The sequence below is a fragment of the Acartia tonsa genome, chromosome 13 (genome assembly GCF_053477335.1).
Source record: "Acartia tonsa isolate MP-2025a chromosome 13, ASM5347733v1, whole genome shotgun sequence".
In the NCBI taxonomy this organism is placed as follows: domain Eukaryota; kingdom Metazoa; phylum Arthropoda; class Copepoda; order Calanoida; family Acartiidae; genus Acartia; species Acartia tonsa.
Window position 1 is genome coordinate 43,131,203 of NC_137272.1, and position 24,432 is coordinate 43,155,634.

Consider the following 24,432-nt stretch of genomic DNA (forward strand, 5'->3'; position numbering starts at 1 on the left):
TTGTCCGTCTGTCTGTTATTTGGGGTGCTAGATCGATCCCTAGATTTTTAAGTTTTCATGATATACAGGTTGCGTGATTTTAAAGGTTTCGTGATTTCCCTAGTTTATAAAATTTAAAGTTTATTATATAACACTGCTCTCTATTAATTTTTTCACCGATATCCCTTCATCATTTTTGAGCTTTGCTACTCATGGATGTTATCATCCTTGTTTTTTTCTTTTATTAAGTCAAAGTAAGATTTATCAACCAAACCTAAATTATAGAGTAAGAGCGCTTTAAATAAATATTTAATTAAAAATTAGGCAGAATAAATAAAAAAGGTTGGGATATAAAAACAAAGGGCATGCAATTAAAAGATCAGTTGAGAGAGGGACACAGGATGAGGGCTCCGTATTTAGAGTCTTTTCTTGTCTTGACTCTTATAATACAAAGCATAAATGGACAAGTCTTGGATACAAATAATCTTGTTAAAAGGTATTTCACCGTTAATCATGATATACAGTGTGTTTTTTATGAGAACTTTTTTCAAAGGAATTTTACCCCACTTATAGTTATCAGAATTTAATAATTAATGGCTTATTTTCTTCGTTTTTTAAGACAATTAATAGAACAACGATAAAATATATAAGTTTTTATTAAAAAAGTACAGTAAAATATAAAATACAAAACTTAGGTGTCAACATCTAGGACACAACCCAATCTTTCCAGATTTTGTATAATTTTTTGAGGAACACGACTCCAGTGACGTCATATTTTTCTTTCCCGAAAAAGGTAAGGGGGGAAGAAAATCTCTTCAAAAGAGATGGGGAAAACCCCCTTTTCTCCCATCTCTTTTTTTCTTCCCCCCTTCCCTTTTTCGGGAAAGAAAAATATGACGTCACTGGAGTCGTGTTCCTCAAAAAATTATACAAAATCTGGACAAGATTGGGTTGTGTCACATCTAGAAATGGTTTTAGCGCATTTTTCATATGCTCAAATTTTCTACCCTTTGCAAGAATGGCTGCAAAACGCTTCAAAGTTGAGATATAGAACTAAAAGTTTATACAGATACCATTGGGGAAGTCTATCAGTCTGAAGAAGTTCGCTGCCCCCCCCCCAAAAAAAAAATATAAAAAATTTCTGTTTCTTTTTTAGAACTAATTATATTTTTTCACTTAGAGGTTAAATTGTATAAAAAATACTTTTATTTAATTTAAAGAGTTTATCTTTAACATTAACCAAAAAGGTAGACGTTGTCTATGAATATTTCTTAAGGAAAGCCAAAGAAACTTAAACTCTTTTTGTCAGCCGTTCCAATATCTTAATTAACACACGCATTAAACATCAAATTAATTTTAGGTCTACAAAGAATATGAGTACTATGGAAATATTAAATCACGGTAATTATTTTTAGTAGCACAGCTTATCTATAACTAGATTATATTCGTTAGTACGTCCATCAATCCTAACGTCAATCTAATTTTGCATTTTTTATACCTATTTGTTTTGTTTGTATCCCTTTAAATACAAAATTAGTAGAGTGAAGATTGCTTTTATTGGAAACAATGTAGAAAACAAGGATGACAACGTCCGTCTGTACGAATCATGAAGTGGGGGAAATGTGATTTTCAAGATACAAGGCTGAAACTTTTTGACAACATTCCCATCAATATGTTTTTAAGCAGGTTTTTAGCCGCTTTTTCTTTTTACAACGAATTTTCTCGGCTTCTACAAAAGATACACGGCTGAAACTTCTGGCCAATATTTCCTTCATTATGCACCATAATTAGGTATAGAAAATCTATGGTTGTTTTAATCAACTTTTTTATCTTTAAAGACATAAACCTTTTTTTAAGGTTTCATGATTTTAAGTTTTTGCATTTTCTCTCTCTTTCTTTTCTTTATTATGATAACAGATAATCTAATATATAACTCACTTTGTTCATTTGTCATGTCATAATATATTTTGTGCTTCGCTACTTATGGATGTGTCATTCTTATTTTCTATTCATTTAAATAATAAGGGACGGGGGCATAGTGTTTTTTTTGGCTGATTTGGGGATTTTTTAACTTTATGAGTCACAAATGCCAACAAAAGCTTAGTCTATGTAAAAATAAAGTTAATACCTTTCATATACAAGTTATAGCTTATGTAATATAACATATTATATACATATTATTGTGATTTTAATAAGAAAAATGTCCTTAGAACTAATCTACTCATATGGTTAAAAATTCGAAATTTCGATGAGCTCCAAATGGATTTCCTATTCTAGCCCTAGTTTCCTAAAGTGTACAGCAGATAACCCAATTATTGCAGATCCTTTTTTCAGCTACTCCGGAAATTTGCGAAAACAAAGCGATTTATACATTATACATTCAAAATTTTAATGTTTAAAATTTTAATTTTTTTTGGAAGTTTGAAGCTTTTTTAGCTAATAGCAAATTTCGAGATAGGACGCGGACGCTAGGTACACTTTCGAAAACTAAATTATGGTTCATCGAAATTTCTTATATTATTCTGTTAAAAAGAAAATTTTTTTTAACATCGACTTAGACCTCAATCAAAACTTTTGGAGAGTTTTTAAGGTGTACATATATGATTAATATACATATTATATGCTTTCAATAAATAGTATACAGGGCACGGCAGCTACGCATCAGCTGTGACTAAGCTGTAAATTTTAACCCATTTTGATGCTTTAAATATCTTTGATAAGAGGGATTGTCATACTTGGGTCAGGTTCGACGTTTTAGTTGATATTTAAAATTGTAAAAGGTTTGCCTGAGGTATACAGGCTGCCGAGCCCTTTTACAATGTCCTTAAAAATTATCCTGTAATTATTCAGTTTTTTAACAAATTGTGTTAATGTTCGTTTGTCTTACCGTTTTAGAGCTTCGCTTTAATGGATGTTGTCATCCTTGTTATTTTCAAATTTTAATAGTTGGATGGAGAGTTTAAGTAATACCTACAGTAAATGAATGTGGATTCATGGACTACTATTAAATTTAGAAACCAATGCCATTGAAAGGAAAGAACAATATAAATCAAGTATTTTAAACAAAGTTAAAGGACTGACATGAAAAATAGTGGCTTATAAATCAAATTTAATTTAAATGTTTCAAAAATACAGAAAGGAAGACATACACACATTTATAAAAATTGAGCAGCTTTGTTACTAAAACTATTTCATAATAATCATTGTACATATATATATTTTCAGTATATCCTATAATATAAAGTACTAAGCTTTTTTTGTGTGTAGCGAAGGATCTCACTCATCACTGAACCGATATGGTTCTTCTTTAGAGGGAAGCTTCTTATAGGATGGTTTTAGGCTATTTCATTTTTATAAATAAGCCTGGGTATTGTTTTAAGCTATTTTTCTCCCTTCTATATCCCTTCGAATACCCTAGATGCTAGGGGCGCAGACGTTAGTTTTATATAGTGTAGATTACCATCAATGAGGTAAATCTTTACCCCGCCTCCCCCCCCCCCAAAAAAAAAGATGTCTATCTAAAATTACAGCGAAGCTTTTCTATAATTAGGGTCAGTCCGTACGTCCCTGAGTCCGTAACGTTAGCTTTTTCGTTAACTTAGGCATGTTAGAATTGTTCTATTGATTCCTGTATTAGTTCTGTACGATTTGGAAAGCGTATCAACCCTATAATCATTACCAGAATGTCCATACGTTTATGTTGATTTTTAACTTATATTATAAGTACAATATTATAAGCAAAGCATCTCTATAATCAATTCCTAACAATGTCCGTATACCCTTAAACAGAATTTTATATTTAGGAACTTTTGCAACAAATTTAGGCTAGATTTTGACAAGACTTATTTATATATATTTTATATATTCACGCTCTACAAGAGTTAATGTTTGTCTGTCACCCCGTTTCAAAGCTTTGCTTTTATAAATGTTGTCATCCTTGTTTAAATATAAATCAACTGGTTTTCAGACCATTACCGATAGACTGAAGGACTTATTAAATTATAATCTGGATGCTTCTTAGTATGGTAATAAAGTCCTTTAAATAGCAGCCAAGAAATTCACGTTTTCCCTAATACTATTTCTAACGGACAGATGTACCGACAGACGGACGTATCATTTACAGACTAGCTTTGCTATTAAAAACGGAAAGATAACCTTTAAAGATTAAATATGTGTGTTATTGAATTATATCAGTTTTTAGTAATTTGACTTCATAATGGTATTTAATTTATATTAATAAAGCCTTCTTCTGTCTGTTTTCGAGGCTGAATTTCTAATTTTGGGCTATGAGGTGCCAAGAATTATGAACTAATCTTAAATTATGAATACTTGAATTTAATCAGGGCCTAAATAACTTTTGGCACCTCGTAGCCCCAAGTTAGAAAAACCTTTAAACGTAAAAAATACACGTTATTTTAAGATACAATTTGAGGTGTTCTTGGATTTTAAATTACAGATTTCTGACAAGTTTTCTTATTTTTCTTGGCATTTTAAAGTAGAAACATCTGTCTATATCAATTAAATATTGTTACATATCATTTAATCAGATTTTTACACCAATTTATTCTAGGAAAAAGTAGGAAAAGCAATGTATGATGATTTTAATGAAAAAATTCACTTTTTAAAAACATTCCTTTGACCACGTTCAGCAAAACTGCTGTATTTTGCCTAAAATTTTGTAGTATGTAAAAAAATCTGTTGTGTGGCAACTTTTGAATGGTAATACTAGCCTTTGGGACATTTAACTCAAACTTGAGGAAATTTAAAAAATGACCAAAAATCCTATTGTGGGGGGGGGGGGGTTAAGTGCTGAACAAGATATATGGTGTGAAAGCGCAAATCATTCTTATTTGACTGAATTAATGTATATCAGACATAAACAAAGCGTTTGACTGTAGAATGTTTTAAAATGGAAAGAACTATTTTTTCGACAAAGCCCATATTTTCCTGTTGTGACGTCATAAGTTTCGGGAAAGGAAATAGAAAAAGAAAAGGAGAACCCCATTTGAAGATATTTTCTTCCCCCCGTCCCTTCTCCTATCCCGAAGTTTATGACGATGTCACAACAGGACAATATTGGCTTTGTCATTTTTTCATGTAGAGAAACACAAAAACGAATAAGTGAGTTGTAAAAAAACAAGGATGACAACATCCATAAAAGCGAAGCTCTGAAATGGTAGGACAAACCGACATTAACACTTGCATAATGTCAGAACTGAATAATCAGAATGCGAATGTATAAGAGTCAAAGCAAAATTGTAAGTAAATTTGTTGAAAAACGGCTTGATACAGGATAATGATTATGGACATACTTACATTTTTAGGACTTGATTATCGAGTTGCTTTGCTTATGATATTGTACTTTGTTGTCCCAGGAATCAGTATACCAAAAATCAGACCAATCGGATAATTAGGTCACATACAAATTTGTTGTTAAAAATGTTAAAAAAATCAACATGTTTAAAATGGACGTACGGACATTCTGGTAATGGTTATAGAGTTGCTACGCTTTCTAACTCGTACCTAACTATTACAGGAATCACCTTGCAAAATTTAAAATCGATAGGACAATTTTAACATGCCTAAATTAACGAAAAAAGCTATTTAAAAAAGTAAAAAAATCAACATGTTTAAAATGGACATACGGACATTTTGGTAATGATTATAGAGTTGCTACGCTTTCTAAATCGTACCTAACTACTAAAGGAATCACCATGCAAAATTTGAAATCGATAGGATAATTCTAACATGTCTAAATTAACGAAAAAAGCTATCCGTGACGGACGGACGGACGGACGTACGGACGTACGGACTGACGGACCGACCCTAATTATAGAAAAGCTTCGCTTTTAAAAACAAAGAAATATAATATGCAATAAAAAATCACGAAACCTTTTTAAAAAAAAGAATTCGTGTCTTTTAAAGCATGACCTACAGACTGAAGGGCTAAGTTAAATGGTGTAAAGTCCTAAGAAAAAGTATTAACCCATGGAGTACCACAGGGCTCTGTCATTGGACCAATTTTGTTCTTGTTGTATATAAACGACCTTCCAAATTCAACAACCTTATTTTGTAGCCTTTTTGCAGATGACACAATATTTTGTAAAACCTCAAGTAATTTAGAAACCATAAAAACATCATTAAATGAAGAATTAGATAAGGCATCAGTATGGTTTAGGGCAAATAAACTTTCTTTAAATGTATCTAAAACAAAATACATGGTCTTCAGACTTAGCAGTATGCAACCTGTCAATAATAACTTTAGAATCTTCATTAATGGGGAGGAAGTTGAGAGAATCAGCAATGAAAATGAAACAAAGTCTTTTAAATTTGTTGGGGTACATCTTGATGAATTTCTCAATTGGAATGAGCATACAAAAATGGTAAAAAACAAAGTTTCTAGTTCTCTATATGCATTAAATCAAATAAAAAATGTTCTCCCATCAAAAACTTTGAAAACGATTTATTCCTCAATGATTTTGCCTCACTTAAATTATTCTAATATCACATGGGGTCTCTCTAAAAGTAAAGATATTGATCAAATAAGAAAACACCAAAAAAGGGCAATAAGGATTATTGTAGGTGCTAATTATAATGCACACACTGAAATTTTGTTTGGACAATCTAAAATCTTAAAATTTGATGATTTGGTAAATTTAAACATTTTAAATTTTATAAGTAAATTTTTTCATAAGAAACTCCCAGAAAGCTTTGATAACATGTTTAAAGTTCTTTCTTCTCAGAGATCAAAAAAGTTACTGATAAGTATACCTAAAACAAAACATCTTGAATATTTTCCAGCAGTGTCATTTCCAAAACTTTGGAATAACTTGAGAAATGAAATAAGGCTTTCAGACTCTGTAAAGAAATCATTGTCCATGATTAAAAAAGATTATCTTTTAAATTATAAATCATTTCATTGCAACAAAAGAAAATGCTTTTCCTGTAAGAAATAAAATCTGTACCAACTTCTGTAACTGTAAATAGTTATTTAGTCAACCCACTTAATTATTGATCTATTAAATTCGTGTAAATATCTTTATATAATAAATAATTTTTGTAATTTCTGGCTATAAATAAAATGATAAATGAAATCAATTAAAGGGGTAAATTTACGGCCTACTCCAAGGCTTAATTACTCCTTGCTATGCAATTTTTAAAATATGATTTTATATGTATATTTAATAATTTAAATGTATTGCATTAGTTAATAAATTCTATTCTATTCTATTCTAATTAAATACCTGATTTTTATTGGTACAGACAAATCTTAAATTTCAGCCGAGAAAATCACGTTTCTCACACAAGTTTATGGACGGACGGACAGACAAAATGAATTATAGAGCAGTTTCGCTTCTAAAACTAATCTCAATTTTATTTAATAATATATATTTGCAGTGCTTTTGAGTACCCAGTATTCTAAAGAAGAATGTCTTGTCATGGGAATAGGTCTTCACTCTGATGATGTACAAGTCCTATCAAAATTAAACCTCCAGGTAGTAAGATAGACAATTAATACCCGCGATCGTGGGTCAACTCGTAGCGCATCCGCTTGTCGTCGGGAAGGTGATAGGTTCGAATCTTGGACTAACACCGCGTCATAACTAAAGACGTTGAACAGGCGCAACTCACTACCATGCATGCACAGTGTTAGGACTTCTCAGGCAAAGGTCGTGCAATTGAAGGGTTGGTTTTCTGATGGATGTTACTTAATCTAATATCGCATTCCATTACACGTGGATGCTCTGGATTCTCTAAATAATCACTTAAAAATCGAAGGTGAATCCGCCCTTACGAGGTAATGGTAATAATATAGACAACCAAAAATAAATAAAATTCTATTAAGAAATGTTTGCATAAGATTAAAAGGCTTGAGCTGGCATTGCCTATAACTTTATAGATCCCTACACCTACAGGGCTACGCTGTAACCAAAATAGCCTTATATAAGGTTAAACTCTTGATAACGAAAAATTAACACTCAAAAAAAATTATTCATAGAAAAATAAAGGGGGGGGGGGGGTCAGTGCTCGAAAAGGCAATTGAAGGGAAAAATAAAATATCCTATAATTAAAATATGCTTGTTTAGTTCATATTATCAGAAATAAACACAATGAAATCTGCAAAAGATTTGATCAAAAAGTCCTGGTGTGTCAGGTAAAATCATTTTTTTAAGTAAGAAGATGTATGTGTGTGTGTGTGTGTGTCTTGAAGGATCTCTCAAACGGCTGAACCGATTTTAAGGAAGGTTTGAGCAGGGATCTAAAGTGATAATCAAATGGTCGATAAATTGATGTACATCCCCAATGACAATTCACAAAATTGCCCTTTATGTAGATTACAAATAGTGGTTGAAACGTTGGGACACGTAACACAAAGGAACCAACCAATCAAAGCCAACAAAAACGAAAAGGTTATTATAAAACTTTGGGGACTAGTGTAATAAAAGACCCAATGTCCTCCCCCCTCCCTGAGGTTTTATGCTATTTTTTTAATAACAGAGTAATAAATGTGGGAAGGAAATTTAATTTTAGATTTTTTTTAGTTTTATATCACGTGATGTAAAAGTGGTAGAAGAGGCTGAAAATATTTGTCAAAGGCAGGAGTAAAGGGTTAAATTGATTTTAGTAGCAAAGCTACTTTTTAATTCATTTTATCAGTCTGTCCGTCCGTCCATGACACTATGGGGTATATGTAATTTTTTTTAAACTGTGCTATTTAATCAAATGAGGATCAGAGCTATCTGAGGCTATAATACTAGCAACTACGCCCCCTAAGTACCTCTAGGGGCACTTGAGAAGTGGGGGGAGTAGAATTATTTGGGAGGGTGTTACCAGTTATAAACCTTCCCATGACCTATGATAAGCTACCCTATAAAGAACAACAGAATTGGTTCAGCGGTTAGCAAGATCCTTGGTACAAACAAACAAACAGACATCCTCTTACTTTGTCAGACAAATACAAAATTATCTTCAAATATAATCATAAACCTATAAAAAGCTTCACTGTAGAGTAAAACCCATTCGCTTCAGCAGTTACCGAGATATTTCGGTACATACATACAGACAGACACACATCCTGTTACTTTTATATAAGTAAATGTCATATTTGATATACTTACACCTTTACTTTGAACTGTTGAGACCGCTGAGATGTCTGACAATTCTGTTGGTAAATGATTCTGTAGCAACTTAATAACAATATAGACAGACAGACAGACAGACACACATCCTGTTATTTTTATATAATTGAATGTCAGATTTGATATATTTACTTACACCTTTACTTTGAACTGCTAAGACCGCTGAGAATTCTGCTGGTGAATGATTCTGCAGCTACCATCAAGCATCTTAATAACGATATAGACAGACATACACACCTCCTGTTACATTTATATAAGTAAATATCAGATTTGATATACTTACACCTTTACTTTGAACTGCTAAGACCGCTGAGATGTTTGACAATTCTGTTGGTGAATGATTCTTTAGCTACCATGGAGGATCTTAATAACAATACTGAAACAGAACTTGTCAATGTTATGGTTGTTCCGGATGATAATCTAGAAAAGATAAGTATAGTTATTTCTCGCATCGTATTATAAACAGCTTTCCGCGGATATAAAAATATACAATTTTAAGATTAAAACCTGGTTTGTTAGCCAGGAGATGTCGAAGGCACGGTCTAACAAAACTGGTTTTAATATTATGATTGTACATTTTATATTCGTAGAAAACTGTATATAATATGATGGAATGCATGATTTTTCTGTGACAGCCTGACAGACAACGTGAATTATAGAGTAGTTTTATTAGCATTTTAAGCAAGTTAGAATTGTCCTATCTATTTGAAACTTTGTATTATGATTCCTGTAACAGTTATGTACGATTTAACTTTTTACTCGTTAGTTCTGCATCCTGTATTTAAGCACTTTTGAAACAAATTTACATACAATTTTGCCTAGACTTTTATATTAATCTGTTTAATAGTTTGACAGTCGCAATTGTTAATATTCGTTTGTACTACCGCGTGATGTTGGAGTTTCGCTTTTATGGATGTCGTCATCCTTGTTTATATCTAATTTTGTGTTATAAGACGCACCCGTGGTTATCCGACTATTCTGCCCATACTGTAACAACAAGAATAAGATCGTTAACAGTTGGAATAGGCAAAAGGAGAGATTATTATTTGAAACAACCAATACAACTTGTTGTCATCCTATAACAGGCAAGTAATCCTTATAATAAAAGTCTGTTTGTCTATCTGTCTGTACTGATGGATCTCACCAAACGCTGAACCGATATGGTTCTCTTTATTTAAAGAGTGGTAGTACCCTCCCACAAGATAGTTATAAATCTTCCCAGTGCCCCTAGAGGCTTCTAAGGGCGTAGCCGCTAGTATAATATACAGCCCTCTATACTATTACGTGATTTTTAAAAAATATATTCTTGATTTATGATTACTGAACATCTGCTTTATGAAAAACCTTGTCCGTATTTAATTCCATTATTTTTGGTGCTTTGTTACTTATGAATGTTTTCATACTTGTTATTATTTGAATTATCTGTTTTTTTCTTTCTTTTTTCACGTTTTTCTACATCTATATTAACTACGGGTGATTTCTCATGGCAGACAGTGGTACGCTCCCTTATAATAGTTATAAACCTTCCCAGGACCTATGAGAAGCTACCCTGTAAGGGAGAACCCTTTCAGTTCAGCGGTTAGAGAGATCCTTTGGCACAAACAAACAAACATCCTGTTACTTTATTATGAGGACTAGAGGCCTCTATAGGGGCACCTGAGGAAAGAGATTCAAATTTGATAACCCAATTAATTATTTTAGATTTTAAAAGAAAAAGTAAAAATTCTTTTTTTGGGGGGGGGGATTTTTTTAGGGGCGATTTCTCTTGGGAGGGTGGTGGTACCCTCCCCCGAAATAGTTATAAACCACCCCAGGACCTATGAGAAGCTACCCTGTAAGGGAGAACCCTTTCAGTTCAGCGGTTAGAGAGATCCTTTGGCACAAACAAACAAACATCCTGTTACTTTATCATACGGATATTATTTAGGAAGAAAGATACGAGCTCAAACCTTCCAAGCATTGACCAGACTGGAGAGTCCGCTCAATTTCAATGGAACTGCGCTCATCAATGGAAAGCTGGTCAAAGATGTTATCAGGGAATTTCATTTCATCAGAATTGTTAGCACCAACTACAGATTAAGGATTCCTAACAGGATGATCTGTGTATGTGTCTGTAGCTTAAGATCTCATTTACAGCTGAAACGATATGGATCTCCATTTATAGATCCAGGGTGGTTTATACCTTTTTTTGATGAGATGGGGGGAAGGAGGTAACTTCACCCTACCAAGAGAAATCACCCCTAGAAAAATATTTGTTTTGGCACTTTTTCTTTTAAAATAAAAATGGAATGTGGAGGGTCGATCCTCCCCCCCCCCCTCCCCTTAAGAAATGAGATATGGAAAGTGGTATGTGTGACGTCATAAAAATAGGTCTAAAAAGGAAGGATGAGGGGAGAAGTGGGAAAGGAAACCACAAAGAAAGAGATTGATTTAAATGTATTTTTATGACGTCACAAATTACACTTTTCGTATCTCCTACAGATAATCTGAAAAATTCTGTTCAATAAGTGACAGGTCATCGGACAAAGTAAATTATATACTAGATAATTGGATATACTAATAACTATATTTTTTTAGGGGCCCATCCTATGATGTCTTTTATATGCTGTCTAATAGTCTGAAATTTGACATTGAAATAGATCAGATTGTTGATGTGAGTACTTTTTTTGTGGTTGAAGCTTCTCTATAATTTACTTTGTCTGTCTGTCCGTAACGATTTAAAGAAATATGATATTCTCTGCTGCTCTAGAATTGCTGACTTTAAGCATCAAGTATACTTACATTTGTCAGTCAGTCTGTCAGTCAGGCTAAATAAAAAGACTTTTGTATATTAATGTGTTTTATCTTATCCCTCTTTTTTTCTTTTTCTCTCCCTTTTCTTTCAGACAACTAAACATCTTATCTGTAACTCAAATTGTTTATTAATTAACTTTTTAAGCTTTGCTATTTTTATAAGTGTCATCCTTATTTTAGTTGTACAGCTTCTTTATAAGTGGTGTGTGTTTACACGTCCATCAATCTGTCTCCATAAGCAGGGGTTGGCAGCCGCGCATGAGCCGCCTGTGTAAGAAACCCTATTTTAAAGAAATTTTTTAAGGCATCCAAATGGGTTTAATTTGAGGCTCGGCTGTCGAGTCTTGACTATAATACTACAAAAATTAAACTACATTGAATTTATATTTTATGATTTTTTTACATTCCAATAATCAATATTAAAAGGGCTAATCTCTAATACTTTTCTTTTTAACTTTTTTTCAAAATTTTTCTCTGTATTCTTTCCCAAATATAATCTGATAATTTTGTAATATACTTATGAATGTTGTTTTTGTTCATTAAGATATGGAATTTTAAATCTAACTTGCTGGCGAAGAAAACAGATTTGATACCATTATACGCGCTAAACTGGGTCGCTATCAATGGCTCATATGAAAACTTCAAGCTTGGCAGGTGAAGTCAGTTTTAAAAAAAAGAAGCTACCCCACCGAGAGAAAGAGACGACAATGGACAGTTTATTACATTAGTCCCCAAAGTTTTATAATAACGTTTTTTTCATACGTTGATTTAATAAATTTGGAGTTTTAGTGAATTTTGATTGGTTGATTCATTAAGTTGTGTCTTAAAACGTTTCAACTACTAATATTAGTCTACAGAAGGGGTAATTTTGTGTATTATCATTGAGAATGTACATAGATTTATCGGTCATTGTCTTATCCATTTAGATCCTTGTACCCAACCTCTATCAAATAAATGAGTTAATTTAAAAGTCATTTAATACCTATATTTGCGACAGCTTGTACTACACAGAAACTGCCAATTTTCAACAGTTACAAAAATCCCTTTTTGTGGGATCAAACCTTAATAATCAGATGAACCAACATTCTCTGTATGAGCTTTGAGGGATACAGAGATTTTGCAAAAATAACACAGCTAGTTTTCCTGTTTATTGACAATTTTAACAAATTATTTTTCTAATGAAAATTTTACATTATTTAGATTTAGCGGCCTACAAGACTATCCTATGGTTCTTATTTGTGCTTCTCCTGGTGTTCAGGTTCAATTTTATTACTACAGACAAATTTTAAAAATAACCATTATATGTGGAAGAAGCTGTTTATATGATTATGACGTCATACTATACAAATGACCAGTAGTAGACCAATACACAGACTAAATTAACAATTCAATTATGGTGGGCCAGTATGATGTCATTTTATAGGCACTATAAAAGGCTAATATGTGGACTATTAACAAGTTTTTTTGTAAGAAAATATATTTTTGGATGCTTTGTTTAATTTAGGTAAGGTTAATTTTAAAGTACGCGCAGGGTTAGTACTTGTAGGGATGGGACACTGCAGGATTGAAGCCCTGTGGGGATTATTATTAATTTTTTTCCCCAAAAATATTGAAATAAGTCCGAAATGGGAGTTAAAGAGATGAAAAAAACATTTTAATCAATAACAGTAGCAACACTTTATACTTAGATTTTCTCTTTATATACTTAGTTTGTAATTTACTGTTCTGTGTGTCTTGATACACAGTACGACTTTAAATGAATACGATTGTTTGATTCTAATAAATTTAGGTTCCCTACTTCAACTTGATCAATCCGTTCAGCAATGAACTTTGGCTGACCGTCTTGATTAGCCTCATCATTACAGCCGCCATTTTCCAGGGTTCGACAGCTGATTTTCAGAAACTATTTAAAGGAATTAAAAAGAAAAATCTGATATCTGTAAAATCACACCATTTTGTTAAAAAAAAAGATTAGAATATTACAACAGCTTTTTAAAGGACATTTTTAGTCTTCCAAAAAATGTTTTTTAGAGACATTTATAGAATAACAAACCAGTTTTTAAAGGGACATTTCTATTAATCCAAAACAGGTTTTTAAGGGGCATTTCTATTAATCCAAAACAGGTTTTTAAGGGACACTTCTATAAATCCAAAACAGGTTTTTAAGGGTCATTTCTAGTTCTACCAAAACATATGTTGAACATAATTTAAGTGTTTGTACATGTAAGCAATCATTTTTGTGAGACAAAAAGAGATTACAATGGGCTGCTACTTATGTTTGGAATAATATTTGCTGAAAGCAGGTACATTTTCTATTTTATAAAAAAAAGTAAGATTTGTTTTGTCTGTAGTAAAGGATCTTGCTAACTGCTGAACCGATATTGTTCACCTTTACAGTAACGCTTCTTGTAGCTACAGTGTTGGTTTATAACTATTTTTTGGGAGTGTATCTCTACCCTCACAAGAGAAATCGCCCCTAGATAAATTAATCTCTTCCCCTGCACAAAAAAAATAAACCCAACTTTTTATCCAATCTATGGACGTGGCCACAGTGCGTTCGAAGGTGCTTTGACTTTTGTGTCAGAACCTAAATTGGGACATAGTGCATTTCATTACCCTAAGTTAGGTAACTTAGTTTCACTTTTCAATAAAATCTAAAATGCAGCAGTTTTTGTGAAAATTTGATTTGAAAATTTTTAGTTCAATAGGAGTTACCGCATAGTCATGACAAGAAAAGCAAAGATTATTTATTTAAAATTTTAAACAACTTTGCTTTTATGAAGTCTTTCATAAAACCTCTATATATATGATTTATTTAAGGCTGAATTTCCGTGACCTTAGCAAAGCAACAGATAAAATTGGCCATGAATCAACTCACTTCAGGAGTGGTTTTATAAATAACTTAATAAAAGCAAACTTGTTTAAAATTTTAAATAATTAATCTTTGCTTTTCTTGTCATGATTATGCGGTAACTCCTAGGGGATGAAAATTGAACTTGAAATTTTCAAATATTATTTTCTCAAAAACGGCTGCATTTTAGATTTTATTGAAAAGTGAAATTAAGTTACCTAACCTAGGGTAATGAAATTTAGATTCCAAAACAGAAGTCAAAGCACCTTCAAACGCACTGTGGTGGCACCTATAATAATCTAACATGTCAGATATGAACATTCTAAAATAATTTATCGCATTGTATTATATACAGCTTTCTGTGGATATTAAAATTAAAAATTATAAGATTAAAGCCAGTTTTGTTTTATTATTTGTGAAGAATTGGCTGTAATACAATGCTATACATGACTTACAGTATGGCACATAGATAGTTCAAATCCAGTGGTAATTTATCAGTTTTGAAAGTCATACTTGAAAATTATATGATTATTATATTTCAGAGACATAAAAGGGCCAACCAAATACATTGGACTAGCTTGGAACATAGTTACTCTGTTTCTTGTTCTGGCATTTTGTTGTAACCTCAGAGCCTATTTGGTAACCTTTAATACTCAACAAAGAATGACAACATCCATAAAGGTGAAGCTCTGAAACGGTAGAACATTAACACTTGAAGAGGGTCAGAACTCATTAATCAGTACATAAAAGTATAAAAGTCTAAAAAAAATTAGGTAAATTTGTTAAAAACTGCTGAAATATAGGATAATGTTTAGGGAGATGCTGTGAGTATTGGTGCAAAAAATATGACGTAACAAAAAAATTAGCCAATGAGAGGCCGTTATTGACCAATGGCGGCAATGGTAGTGGACTCTCATTGGCTAATTTTTTTTGTTACGTCATATTTTTTGCACCATTACTCACAGCATCTTTAGGGACATACTTACATTTTTAGGACTTGATTATAGAGATGCTTTGCTCATAACATTGTACTTTGTAGTCCTAGGAATCAGTATTCCAAAAATCAGATAAAATCGGTTAATACTATCAAATCTAAATTTATTGTTAAAAAAGTTAAAAATACACATGTTTAAAATGGACGTACGTTCATTCTGGTATTAATTATAGAGTTGCTACGCTTTCTAAAATTTTACCTCACTACTACAGGAATCACCATGCAAAGTTTGAAATCGATAGGACAAATCTAACATGACTAAATTGACACAAAGAGCTATTTTTTCCGGACGGACCCCAATTCCAGAAAAGCTTGCTTTTAAAAATAAATATAAACTCTCAAGTGAAATTGTCCCTAGATTTTTTTACTTTTTCTTTTCAAAATAGAACGTAAGGGAAAGGTGCACCACCCTTCCTTACCCTAGAGAATTCTAGAACCGTAACCGCTTGTTAAGTGGGTTAAATTCTAGAAATAATAATCGTTTGTATTTATTAGCGAAGCTACTTTAAAATACAGTTTGTCTAATAGTCTGTCAGTCTGTAAAGCTATATGATTTGATTGGCTGCCATTGAAGTTTTCAATGAAGATTCCTATGGAATTTGCGAATCTAGACTATACCTTGTTAAGTCCATCTGTCTGTTGGTCATGCTTTAAAAGGCATAAAACATATTTTTAAAGGTTTTTTGATGTTCTATATTTTTTTGCATGATTTTTTTTCTTTTTTTCTTGATTATGACAACTAAATATTTGCTCTATGGCTGATTTTGTGTCAATTTCATGATATTTTGGAACCCAGTAAAAGTGTCTGACTATGACGTCAGAAAAAATTAACAATTAACCAATGAGAGACCGCTATATATTTTACCATTGGTCAATTACAGTGAATACTGGCTTCTCATTGGTTAATTGTTATTTTTTTCTGACGTCATAGTTCGACACTTTTACGAGGTTCGATATTTTGTGCTCGGGCCAACACTGCGTCATAGCTAAAATCCTTAAAAACGGTTCCTACTGCTGCTATGTCAGGTGCGCGACATAAATAGTAAGAGTAGGGGGAATGCCCATAAACAGGCGCAACTCATTACCATGCACAGTTAGGACTTCTAGGACAAAGGTCGTGCAATTAAAGGGTTGGTTGTCTGATGGATGGTACTTAACCTAATATTCTTGGGTGTTAGAGTATCGCATCCCATTACACGTGGATAATTCTCTAGATTCCATAGATGATCAAATCGAAGGAGAATCCCGCCCTTACAAGGTAATGGTAATATAAATGTTTGTAAACAGGTGAAAGCTGAGTATGAGCGGCCAATAGACAGCCTGAATCAGCTTGTCTACGACACCAACCTGAAGCTTACCCTCAGAACGGACAAATCATGGGCTGCGGAGAACCAACCCTACTTTGATCAACTTGGTTCCTATTTTAAAAACTAATTTTTGATTATAACAAGGACAATCTAATCTTTAAGTAGCGCAGTAGCAACAAGCAAATAAAATCTAATATCAAATAGAATTAAAAGGAAGCTTTTACAACGCATTTTTTTCTTGCTTAAATTTTTCTAATATAGAGCCATGCTGGAATAGTTATTTCTTTCATCGTATTATAAACAGCTTTCCGTGGATATAGAATGTACAATTGTAAGACTAAAACCAGTTTTTTAGCCCCGAGAGGCCGAAGGATTATACATTTTTATATTTGTAGAAAACTGGATATAATACGATGCTAGACATAGTTTTTTCGTATGGATGAGAACCGGTTCCTATTCACCCACCGGATTCGAATGAATACGAGAAAATGTTTTATTAATATCTACTGGATTTGCAATGGTGCAGTTAATGGTAAAATGTTCCTGGAATCGATTATCTGGACTATCAGGGCTACTTTGGAACAAATGACTGAATGTAAATAATATTTGGCACGTTATAGAAACAGACAAAATAAGGTTTACAAAAAATCTGGCATAGGCAATAAATCTAATTCTCGCAGTGCATATAAATACGCGAAAAAAACATCATCCATTTGGCAGCTAGCATTCTTTTAAGTTTATTTTTTTTAATATTCGATTCCAGGATTATTTTGCTATGAATTTTTACCAATAAACCAATATATTTTTTTATAGAGTACTTTATTCTTCCATGTTTTAAATTTTAATTTTTTCTTATAGAGGCGTGCACAGCAATTTATCAGGAGGGTGAAACCATTAGGGGGTGAAAAAGGGGAAGACAGGCCTTCTAAATATCAGTTTTAGGGGTGGAGGGGGGGGGGTGTTGACATCCCACTACCGCACGCCAATGTTTCTTTAGTAGGTGTGTTTATAGCCTTAGGGAAACGGGGATAAATGTCACAGCTTTTGGCCTACCTATTCTAATAACGTCATAGTAGAGGGAAAGAGAAAGGGAGGGGGAAAGAAACCCCCTATAAAAGACATGGGGTATAGCGTATATCCTGACGTCAATAGAATAGCTAGGCCAAACCCAGTGACATCTGTCCACATTTTGCTAGGGCACTATAGACAGCTACATACATGTTTTTACTGAATTGTTGATTTCAGAATCTTGGGGTAGATTATCTGATACTGGTAAGCCTGGAAACTTGTCCTTGGTCAATAAAACCCACTGCATCTCTCACACAGAATGGACGGTATGCATTGGATATTGTGACTAGGGTTGGGCCGGATATCCGGCTATTTTCAATATCCGGCCGGCTACCAGATATTAAAACTATTTGGCATTAGAAATCAGCCGGATATCCGGTTATCCGGCCGGATATCGAACATTAGCCATATATCGGCCTGATATGTCTATCCGTCATTCAAATTCAGCCGGATATCCAGTATCCGATATTCGGTCAAAAAAGTTTCCAGCCCAACCCTAATTGTGACAGGGGAATTTAGGTTGCTAATATAGTCCTCAGATATTGGTCAATACGTTCCTCCATGGTCAGGGAATGGGGGTCATAAGGGGGTATGGGGGTTATATTAGCCAGCTGGGAGAAACATTTATCAGGGTATGCGAGAATCTCTCACAATATCCACGTATTCTATATATCCATTGTTGTTGTTGCTTTTATCCATTTAAAAAAGGGCCGGTAGATGATTAAAGACCTTCCCCAGATTATGACGTCATACGAATAAAATAGCCAATGAGAGGCTAGTATACACTGTAATTGACCAATAGTAAAATTTATGCTGATTGATTCATTTTGTGGTAAGCCGAAGCGTTTCAGCTCACCGGTTGCGAGTTCGAATCCAACGAGCCCTAGCCTTGAAGTATTCTACCAAAACAAACTAGCAGGATTTAGTCATACAGAAATTATATATTTAACTGAATACATTTACAATGGCTGTTTACTATATATATACAACAGATTATAACAATAGGTTAGGTTTGAAGGGGGTGTGGGACACAAGGGCTTAGCCCACGGCGGTAGACAGTCTGTGGGGGTAGCTGTGGTAAAAGGGGAGGCAGCGCCTCCCGGTTGTATAGTTGCGTGAGGGGCGCGTGATAGCTGCGTGTCCGTGCCCCTCCCCATATTTAGCCAGGCCAGTTTGACCGCTGGACAGCGGGGTCACCGGCGGTCATGAGGTAAATGGTGATATAATGGGATTAGTGCAGAAGGCTTGTTATGATAAGTCACTGCGTAGCAATTCTGTAAACTGCCCGTCCGTCTGTTGCCGTATTACCACAATTTCTTCAACTAAGTTGGTCACAAATTTGTTTACTGTGTTTTTAAACAAAATGATTTTTTGTTTTCATGTAGACTAAACTTTAATAAACCTATAAAAACTGCATATAATAATTCAAATCCTATACAGTTTATTAAGTCTTTTAAATAAATAAAGACGTAAGGCTTCGAAAACCCTGACGCATAGACTAGCCTAAGAAAGAACGTGTCCTAACTTTTGTGATTTTTATTTAACCCATTCGTGACGAACTCCCAAAGTTCAAAGTTTTGATTATACGGTGTTCAACAAAATAGATTTTTTCAATAATTACTCAACAGAATTCATAAAATAAGGTGTCAAATTAAATGAATACCTTACTATTTTTGTTCATAATGGCAATTTTCTTTTTTTTGTTGCGTTTTAGAAACCTTAATTTAAAAAAAACTTAAATTCCTTCAAAAATAAGAGGTCTCCAAAAAACCGATTGCATTACTTTCTAAAAGCCCCGACAAGCTACTAAAAAAATCAAAAAAGTTAGGACACGTTCTTTTATATTCTTTTGACCTACTAATAATATTTTATACTATTTAGGCGTTAGATTCTATAAGTCAAAGTGTTTTGAAGTATGGAGAACCTCAATATAGGTAATTATTTATATAATTTTTTAAAGCGAAGCTTTTCTATAATTAGGGTCGGTCCGTCCGTCCGAGATAGATAGCTTTTATTCGTTAATTTAGGCATGTTAGAATTGTCCTATCGATTTCAAACTTTGCATGATGATTCCTGTAGTAGTTGGGTACGATTTAGAAAGCGTAGCAACTCTATAATCATTACCAGAATTTTAAACATGTTGATTTTTCTACTTTTTTAACAACAAATTTTCAAGTGTTCTAATTATCCGTTTGATCTGATTTTTGGTATATTGATTCCTGGGACAACAAAGAACAATATTATAAGCGAAGCAACTCCATAATCAAGTCCAAAAATGTAAGTATGTCCATAAACATTATCCTGTTTTTAAGCAGTTTTTCAACAAATTTACCTACAATTTTGATTTCACATTTATACATTTATGTTCCGATTTTTCAGTTCAGATACTATACAAGTGTTAATGTCCGTTTGTCCTACCGTTTCAGTGCTTCACTTTTATGGATGTTGTCATCCTTGTTAACCTTCGCCTTTAACAAGGATGACAACATTGATAAGTAGCAAAGCACAAATCACAAATGGAAAAACAGACAAAGTTATTTATATAGCCTATGTAAAGTTGTCATAAATAAGGAAATGAAAGAGAGAGAAAATTTCGCAAAAATCACGAAATCTTTGTAATAAAATGTCTTTAAAGCATGACTTATAGTCCAAGTATAGTTATTTCTCGCATCGTATTATAAACAGCTTTCCGCGTATAAAGAATGTACAATTATAGGATTAAAGGATTTAAAAAAATGGTTTTAATCTTATGATTGTACATTTTTAGATTTGTAGAAAGCTGGATATAATACGATGCTAGACATAGGTTTTTCGTATGGATGAGAACCGGTTCCTATACACCGGATTCGAATGAATACGAGAAAATTATATACAGATGCTCATTGAATTACTTGTAATTAATCATAAACAAAAAAAAGTGACAAGACAATAAAATGACAAATTCATATACATCCTCTATAATAAACAAATATCCCCATCTGTAGATTTAAATATTGGTTGAAAAGTTTGGACATGTTAAATTCAATAAAAGTCCCAAAATTTTGAGCCAGCGAATAATGTTTTTTTTTAAGCTTTGGGTATTAATGGAATTTACATTCCAATGTCCCCTCGCATACAGGTCTTCTTTGACCCCTTTTGTTAATCTGATTTGTATTATTTTTTGCAAATAAAAAATAAATTCGTATAATCACGAAACCTACTTAATCAAAGATATTGTAGCAGCAAAGGGCCAACGATTACAATTAATTATCCAGCGGATTTTTTAAGCTTATAGGGCAGCTAAGTTTGTACTTTTAAACCTTATTTTTCAAATATGTACTGGATTATTTACAAAACTTAGAATTTCAATGATATCACTTATATTGAGAGTACAGAGGTGGATTCTTAAAAAAACATTTTGGCGGCTTACTGCCTCACTAAAATTAGTGAGGTTCGCTAAATAAAATTGTGAAAAATCCTCCAAAACCGCATTAAAAATCCACAAAATCTTGTGTTTTATGATTTTATTTAATTTTGTAGATTTTTTTTATGCGATTTTGGAGGATTTTTTACAAAATTTTTAGCGAGCCTCACTAATTTTAATGAGGCAGTGAGCCAAAGAGTTTTTTTAAGAATCCACCTACAAATCTACAAAATGGGATGAACATAAATTTTTCATATTGTCTTGATTTAGAATTGCCAAGACTCCGTACCTGAACAATGACGGCAACTGCTATTTTTCCAGGTAAACTTTTAAAAACAAATATGATAACATCCATAAAAGCTCCAAATTCATTCGGTAGGACGAACGAACGTTAACACGTGAGTGTTTCATAACTTAATAGGGATAATATTTATTTATAAGTCTTAACAAAATTGTAAGTAAATCTGTTGCAAAATTGCTTAAATACAGGATACTGTTTAAGAATGTTTACAGCATGATTCTGGAGATGCTACTTTTGTAACAATATACCTTGATGTGTCCTAGGAATCATTATTCCAAATCAGATGAATAGGATATTTGTAAATAAAAACGTGTAACCAACAAACTCAAAATGACCTTACTGGTAATGATTATAGAGTTGGTACGTTTTCTAAATTGTACCTAACTGTTCCAGAAATCAATATGCCAAGTTTGAAATCGATAGAACTACTTTAACATGCCTAAATTAAGAAATCTCCTAATACAACCTACTAATGAACAAAATATATTTTTCACATTTTTAGAAGTAACTTTACAAAGTGTCTCAAAAATAAGCCATGTGACGTCATGAAAATGAGTAATTATCCATCTCCTTTTTAGGGGTTTTATTTTCCACTTCTTCTCTCATCTCCCTCATTTTTTGACGTCACATGGCTGATTTTTGCGACACTTTGTAAAGTTACCTTTTAGGACCAAAAATATAATAATTGATATACTGGAAGAGAAAATGGTCCAAGCTGGAAGTTTTGGCATTCTCAAAAAAATAAAGGCAGGGTATATCTATACTAGTGGCACTTGAGGAGGGGGGAGTTGAATCCAAAAACTCTTTTTTAAATTTAGATTTTAAAAAAAGATAATATTTTTTTTGGTGGGGGGGAGGGGTTAATTTTTTTTCTAGGGACGATTCATCTTGGGAGGGTGGTGGTACCCTTCCCCGAAATAGTTATAAACCTTTCAGGTACCTATGAGAAGCTACCCTGTTAAGGAGAACCCGATCAATTATAGATAACATTAAAAGCAGGGACAATTAAATGGCACCTGAAGAAAAAAATCATTTGTCTCCTAATTTTACATCTTTAAAAGTTCATGTCAAAATACTATCAAAAAAGCATTAAAAAAAAAATTATTGAAGATATAATTATTGAAATTTCCTAATGTGAGGGAGTGGGAAGGGGGGGGTGGTAAACCTCTCATTGTTTAAACAATTTTTTTCTCATTGTTATTAATCCGAATGCAATGTTTAACTTGGCATAATTGTTTTTAAACATGATTTAAATTTTTTCTCATCAATTTCTTGTCATCTATATACTTAGATTAAAACAAGAATGACAAACATACAAAGTTCAGTTGAAATAACAAAGAAAAGAAAGAGAGAGAATATTCAAGAACTCAGAGAAAATCACTGACTGACTGACTAAAGACGGACTGACGGACTAACTGACTGACACTGACTGACTGACGGATTGACTGATGGACTAACTGACTGACACTGACTGACTGACGGACTGACTGATGGACTGACTGACGAACTGACTTACAGACAAAGTGAAATATACTTTTCTACTAATGGATATACCCTACACTGAAGGCAAACACTGTTCCCGACCCAATCAAATTCAAACCTGAAGAAAAATTAACTCCGCTGAGCTTGGAATATTTTGTTCTTGGGTTTCTATCTCTAGGCATGGATAAATGACAAATGAATAAATAAATTTTTATTTGTAGTATCTACAATAATACAAAGTAGAACCATGTCTGTCCGTCCGTCAGTCTGTCTGAATGTTAAAATCTCAGCAAACGCTGGACCCACAAGGTTGCACCCTCAGGATACTTGCATACTGTGGTACTGTTTATCACCCCCCTCCCGAACAAAATGCTCCACTAAAAAAATTCTCTTTATCTAGTTTTCTAGTTTTTATTTGTCCTTTCTACTTCATTTTTTAGTTATTTGTTAGATAACATTTTTTTTCAAAGAAAACTTCCTTTCCCTATAGAAAAAAGAACATGTCCTAACTATTGTGATTTTATTTTAATCCATTCGTGACGAGCTCCCAAAGTTCAAAGTTTTGATTCAACAGAGTTCAACAAAATAGATTTTTTCAATAATTACTCAAAAGAATTAAAAAAGTAAGGTGTCAAATTAAAGATCTTACTATTTTTGTTCATAATGCCAATTTTCTTCTTTATTGTTGCGTTTCTGTACCTTAAAACCAACATAATTTTTAAAAAAAGACTTAAATTACTTCAAAAAATAAGAGGTTTACAAAAAAAACTGAGTTCTATGGATCATTTTACATCTACTACTTAATAAAAGCACCGAGTAGCTATTAAAAGCGAAGCTTTTCTATAATTAGGGTCGGTCCGTACGTCCGTCCGTCAGAGATAAATAGCTTTCATTCGTTAATTTAGGCATGTTAGAATTGTCCTATCGATTTTAAACTTTGCATGATGATAGTAGTTGTTGGGCACGATTTAGAAAGCGTAGCAACTCTATAATCATTACCAGAATGTCCGTACGTCCATTTTAAAAATGTTGATTTTTCTACTTTTTTAACAACAAATTTTCAAGTGTTCTAATTATCCGTTTGATCTGATTTTTGGTATATTGATTCCTGGGA

The 24,432-nt window shown here is 32.9% G+C and overlaps 2 protein-coding genes across 2 annotated transcripts; both read left to right on the forward strand.

Annotated features, from left to right (window-relative positions):
- Nucleotides 1-377: 377 nt before the first annotated feature.
- On the forward strand, nucleotides 378-11,711 carry LOC145335320 (uncharacterized). The gene is made up of 8 exons (XM_080181056.1): nucleotides 378-475; nucleotides 1,340-1,380; nucleotides 7,378-7,475; nucleotides 8,067-8,134; nucleotides 8,523-8,576; nucleotides 9,425-9,552; nucleotides 11,047-11,222; nucleotides 11,697-11,711. Exons 1-8 carry the CDS (start codon nucleotides 381-383, stop codon nucleotides 11,709-11,711), a joined length of 675 nt encoding a protein of 224 aa, XP_080037182.1. The 5' UTR covers nucleotides 378-380.
- LOC145335321 (uncharacterized) lies at nucleotides 11,674-22,613 on the forward strand. Its single transcript, XM_080181057.1, has 11 exons — nucleotides 11,674-11,772; nucleotides 12,457-12,566; nucleotides 13,113-13,170; nucleotides 13,702-13,792; nucleotides 14,125-14,215; nucleotides 15,306-15,402; nucleotides 17,045-17,171; nucleotides 18,310-18,398; nucleotides 20,014-20,066; nucleotides 21,806-21,856; nucleotides 22,505-22,613. Exons 1-11 carry the CDS (start codon nucleotides 11,722-11,724, stop codon nucleotides 22,611-22,613), a joined length of 927 nt encoding a protein of 308 aa, XP_080037183.1. The 5' UTR covers nucleotides 11,674-11,721.
- Nucleotides 22,614-24,432: the final 1,819 nt, after the last annotated feature.

Coding starts and splice junctions, on each gene's coding strand:
- LOC145335320 (XM_080181056.1), top strand. CDS start 381: ATGAGGGCTCCGTATTTAGAGTCTTTTCTTGTCTTGACTCTTATAATA. Junction 476..1,339: donor ACAAATAATCTTGTTAAAAG/GTATTTCACCGT, acceptor AATTAATTTTAG/GTCTACAAAGAATATGAGTA. Junction 1,381..7,377: donor TATGGAAATATTAAATCACG/GTAATTATTTTT, acceptor ATATATTTGCAG/TGCTTTTGAGTACCCAGTAT.
- LOC145335321 (XM_080181057.1), top strand. CDS start 11,722: ATGCTGTCTAATAGTCTGAAATTTGACATTGAAATAGATCAGATTGTT. Junction 13,171..13,701: donor GTGCTTCTCCTGGTGTTCAG/GTTCAATTTTAT, acceptor TAATAAATTTAG/GTTCCCTACTTCAACTTGAT. Junction 14,216..15,305: donor ATAATATTTGCTGAAAGCAG/GTACATTTTCTA, acceptor ATTATATTTCAG/AGACATAAAAGGGCCAACCA.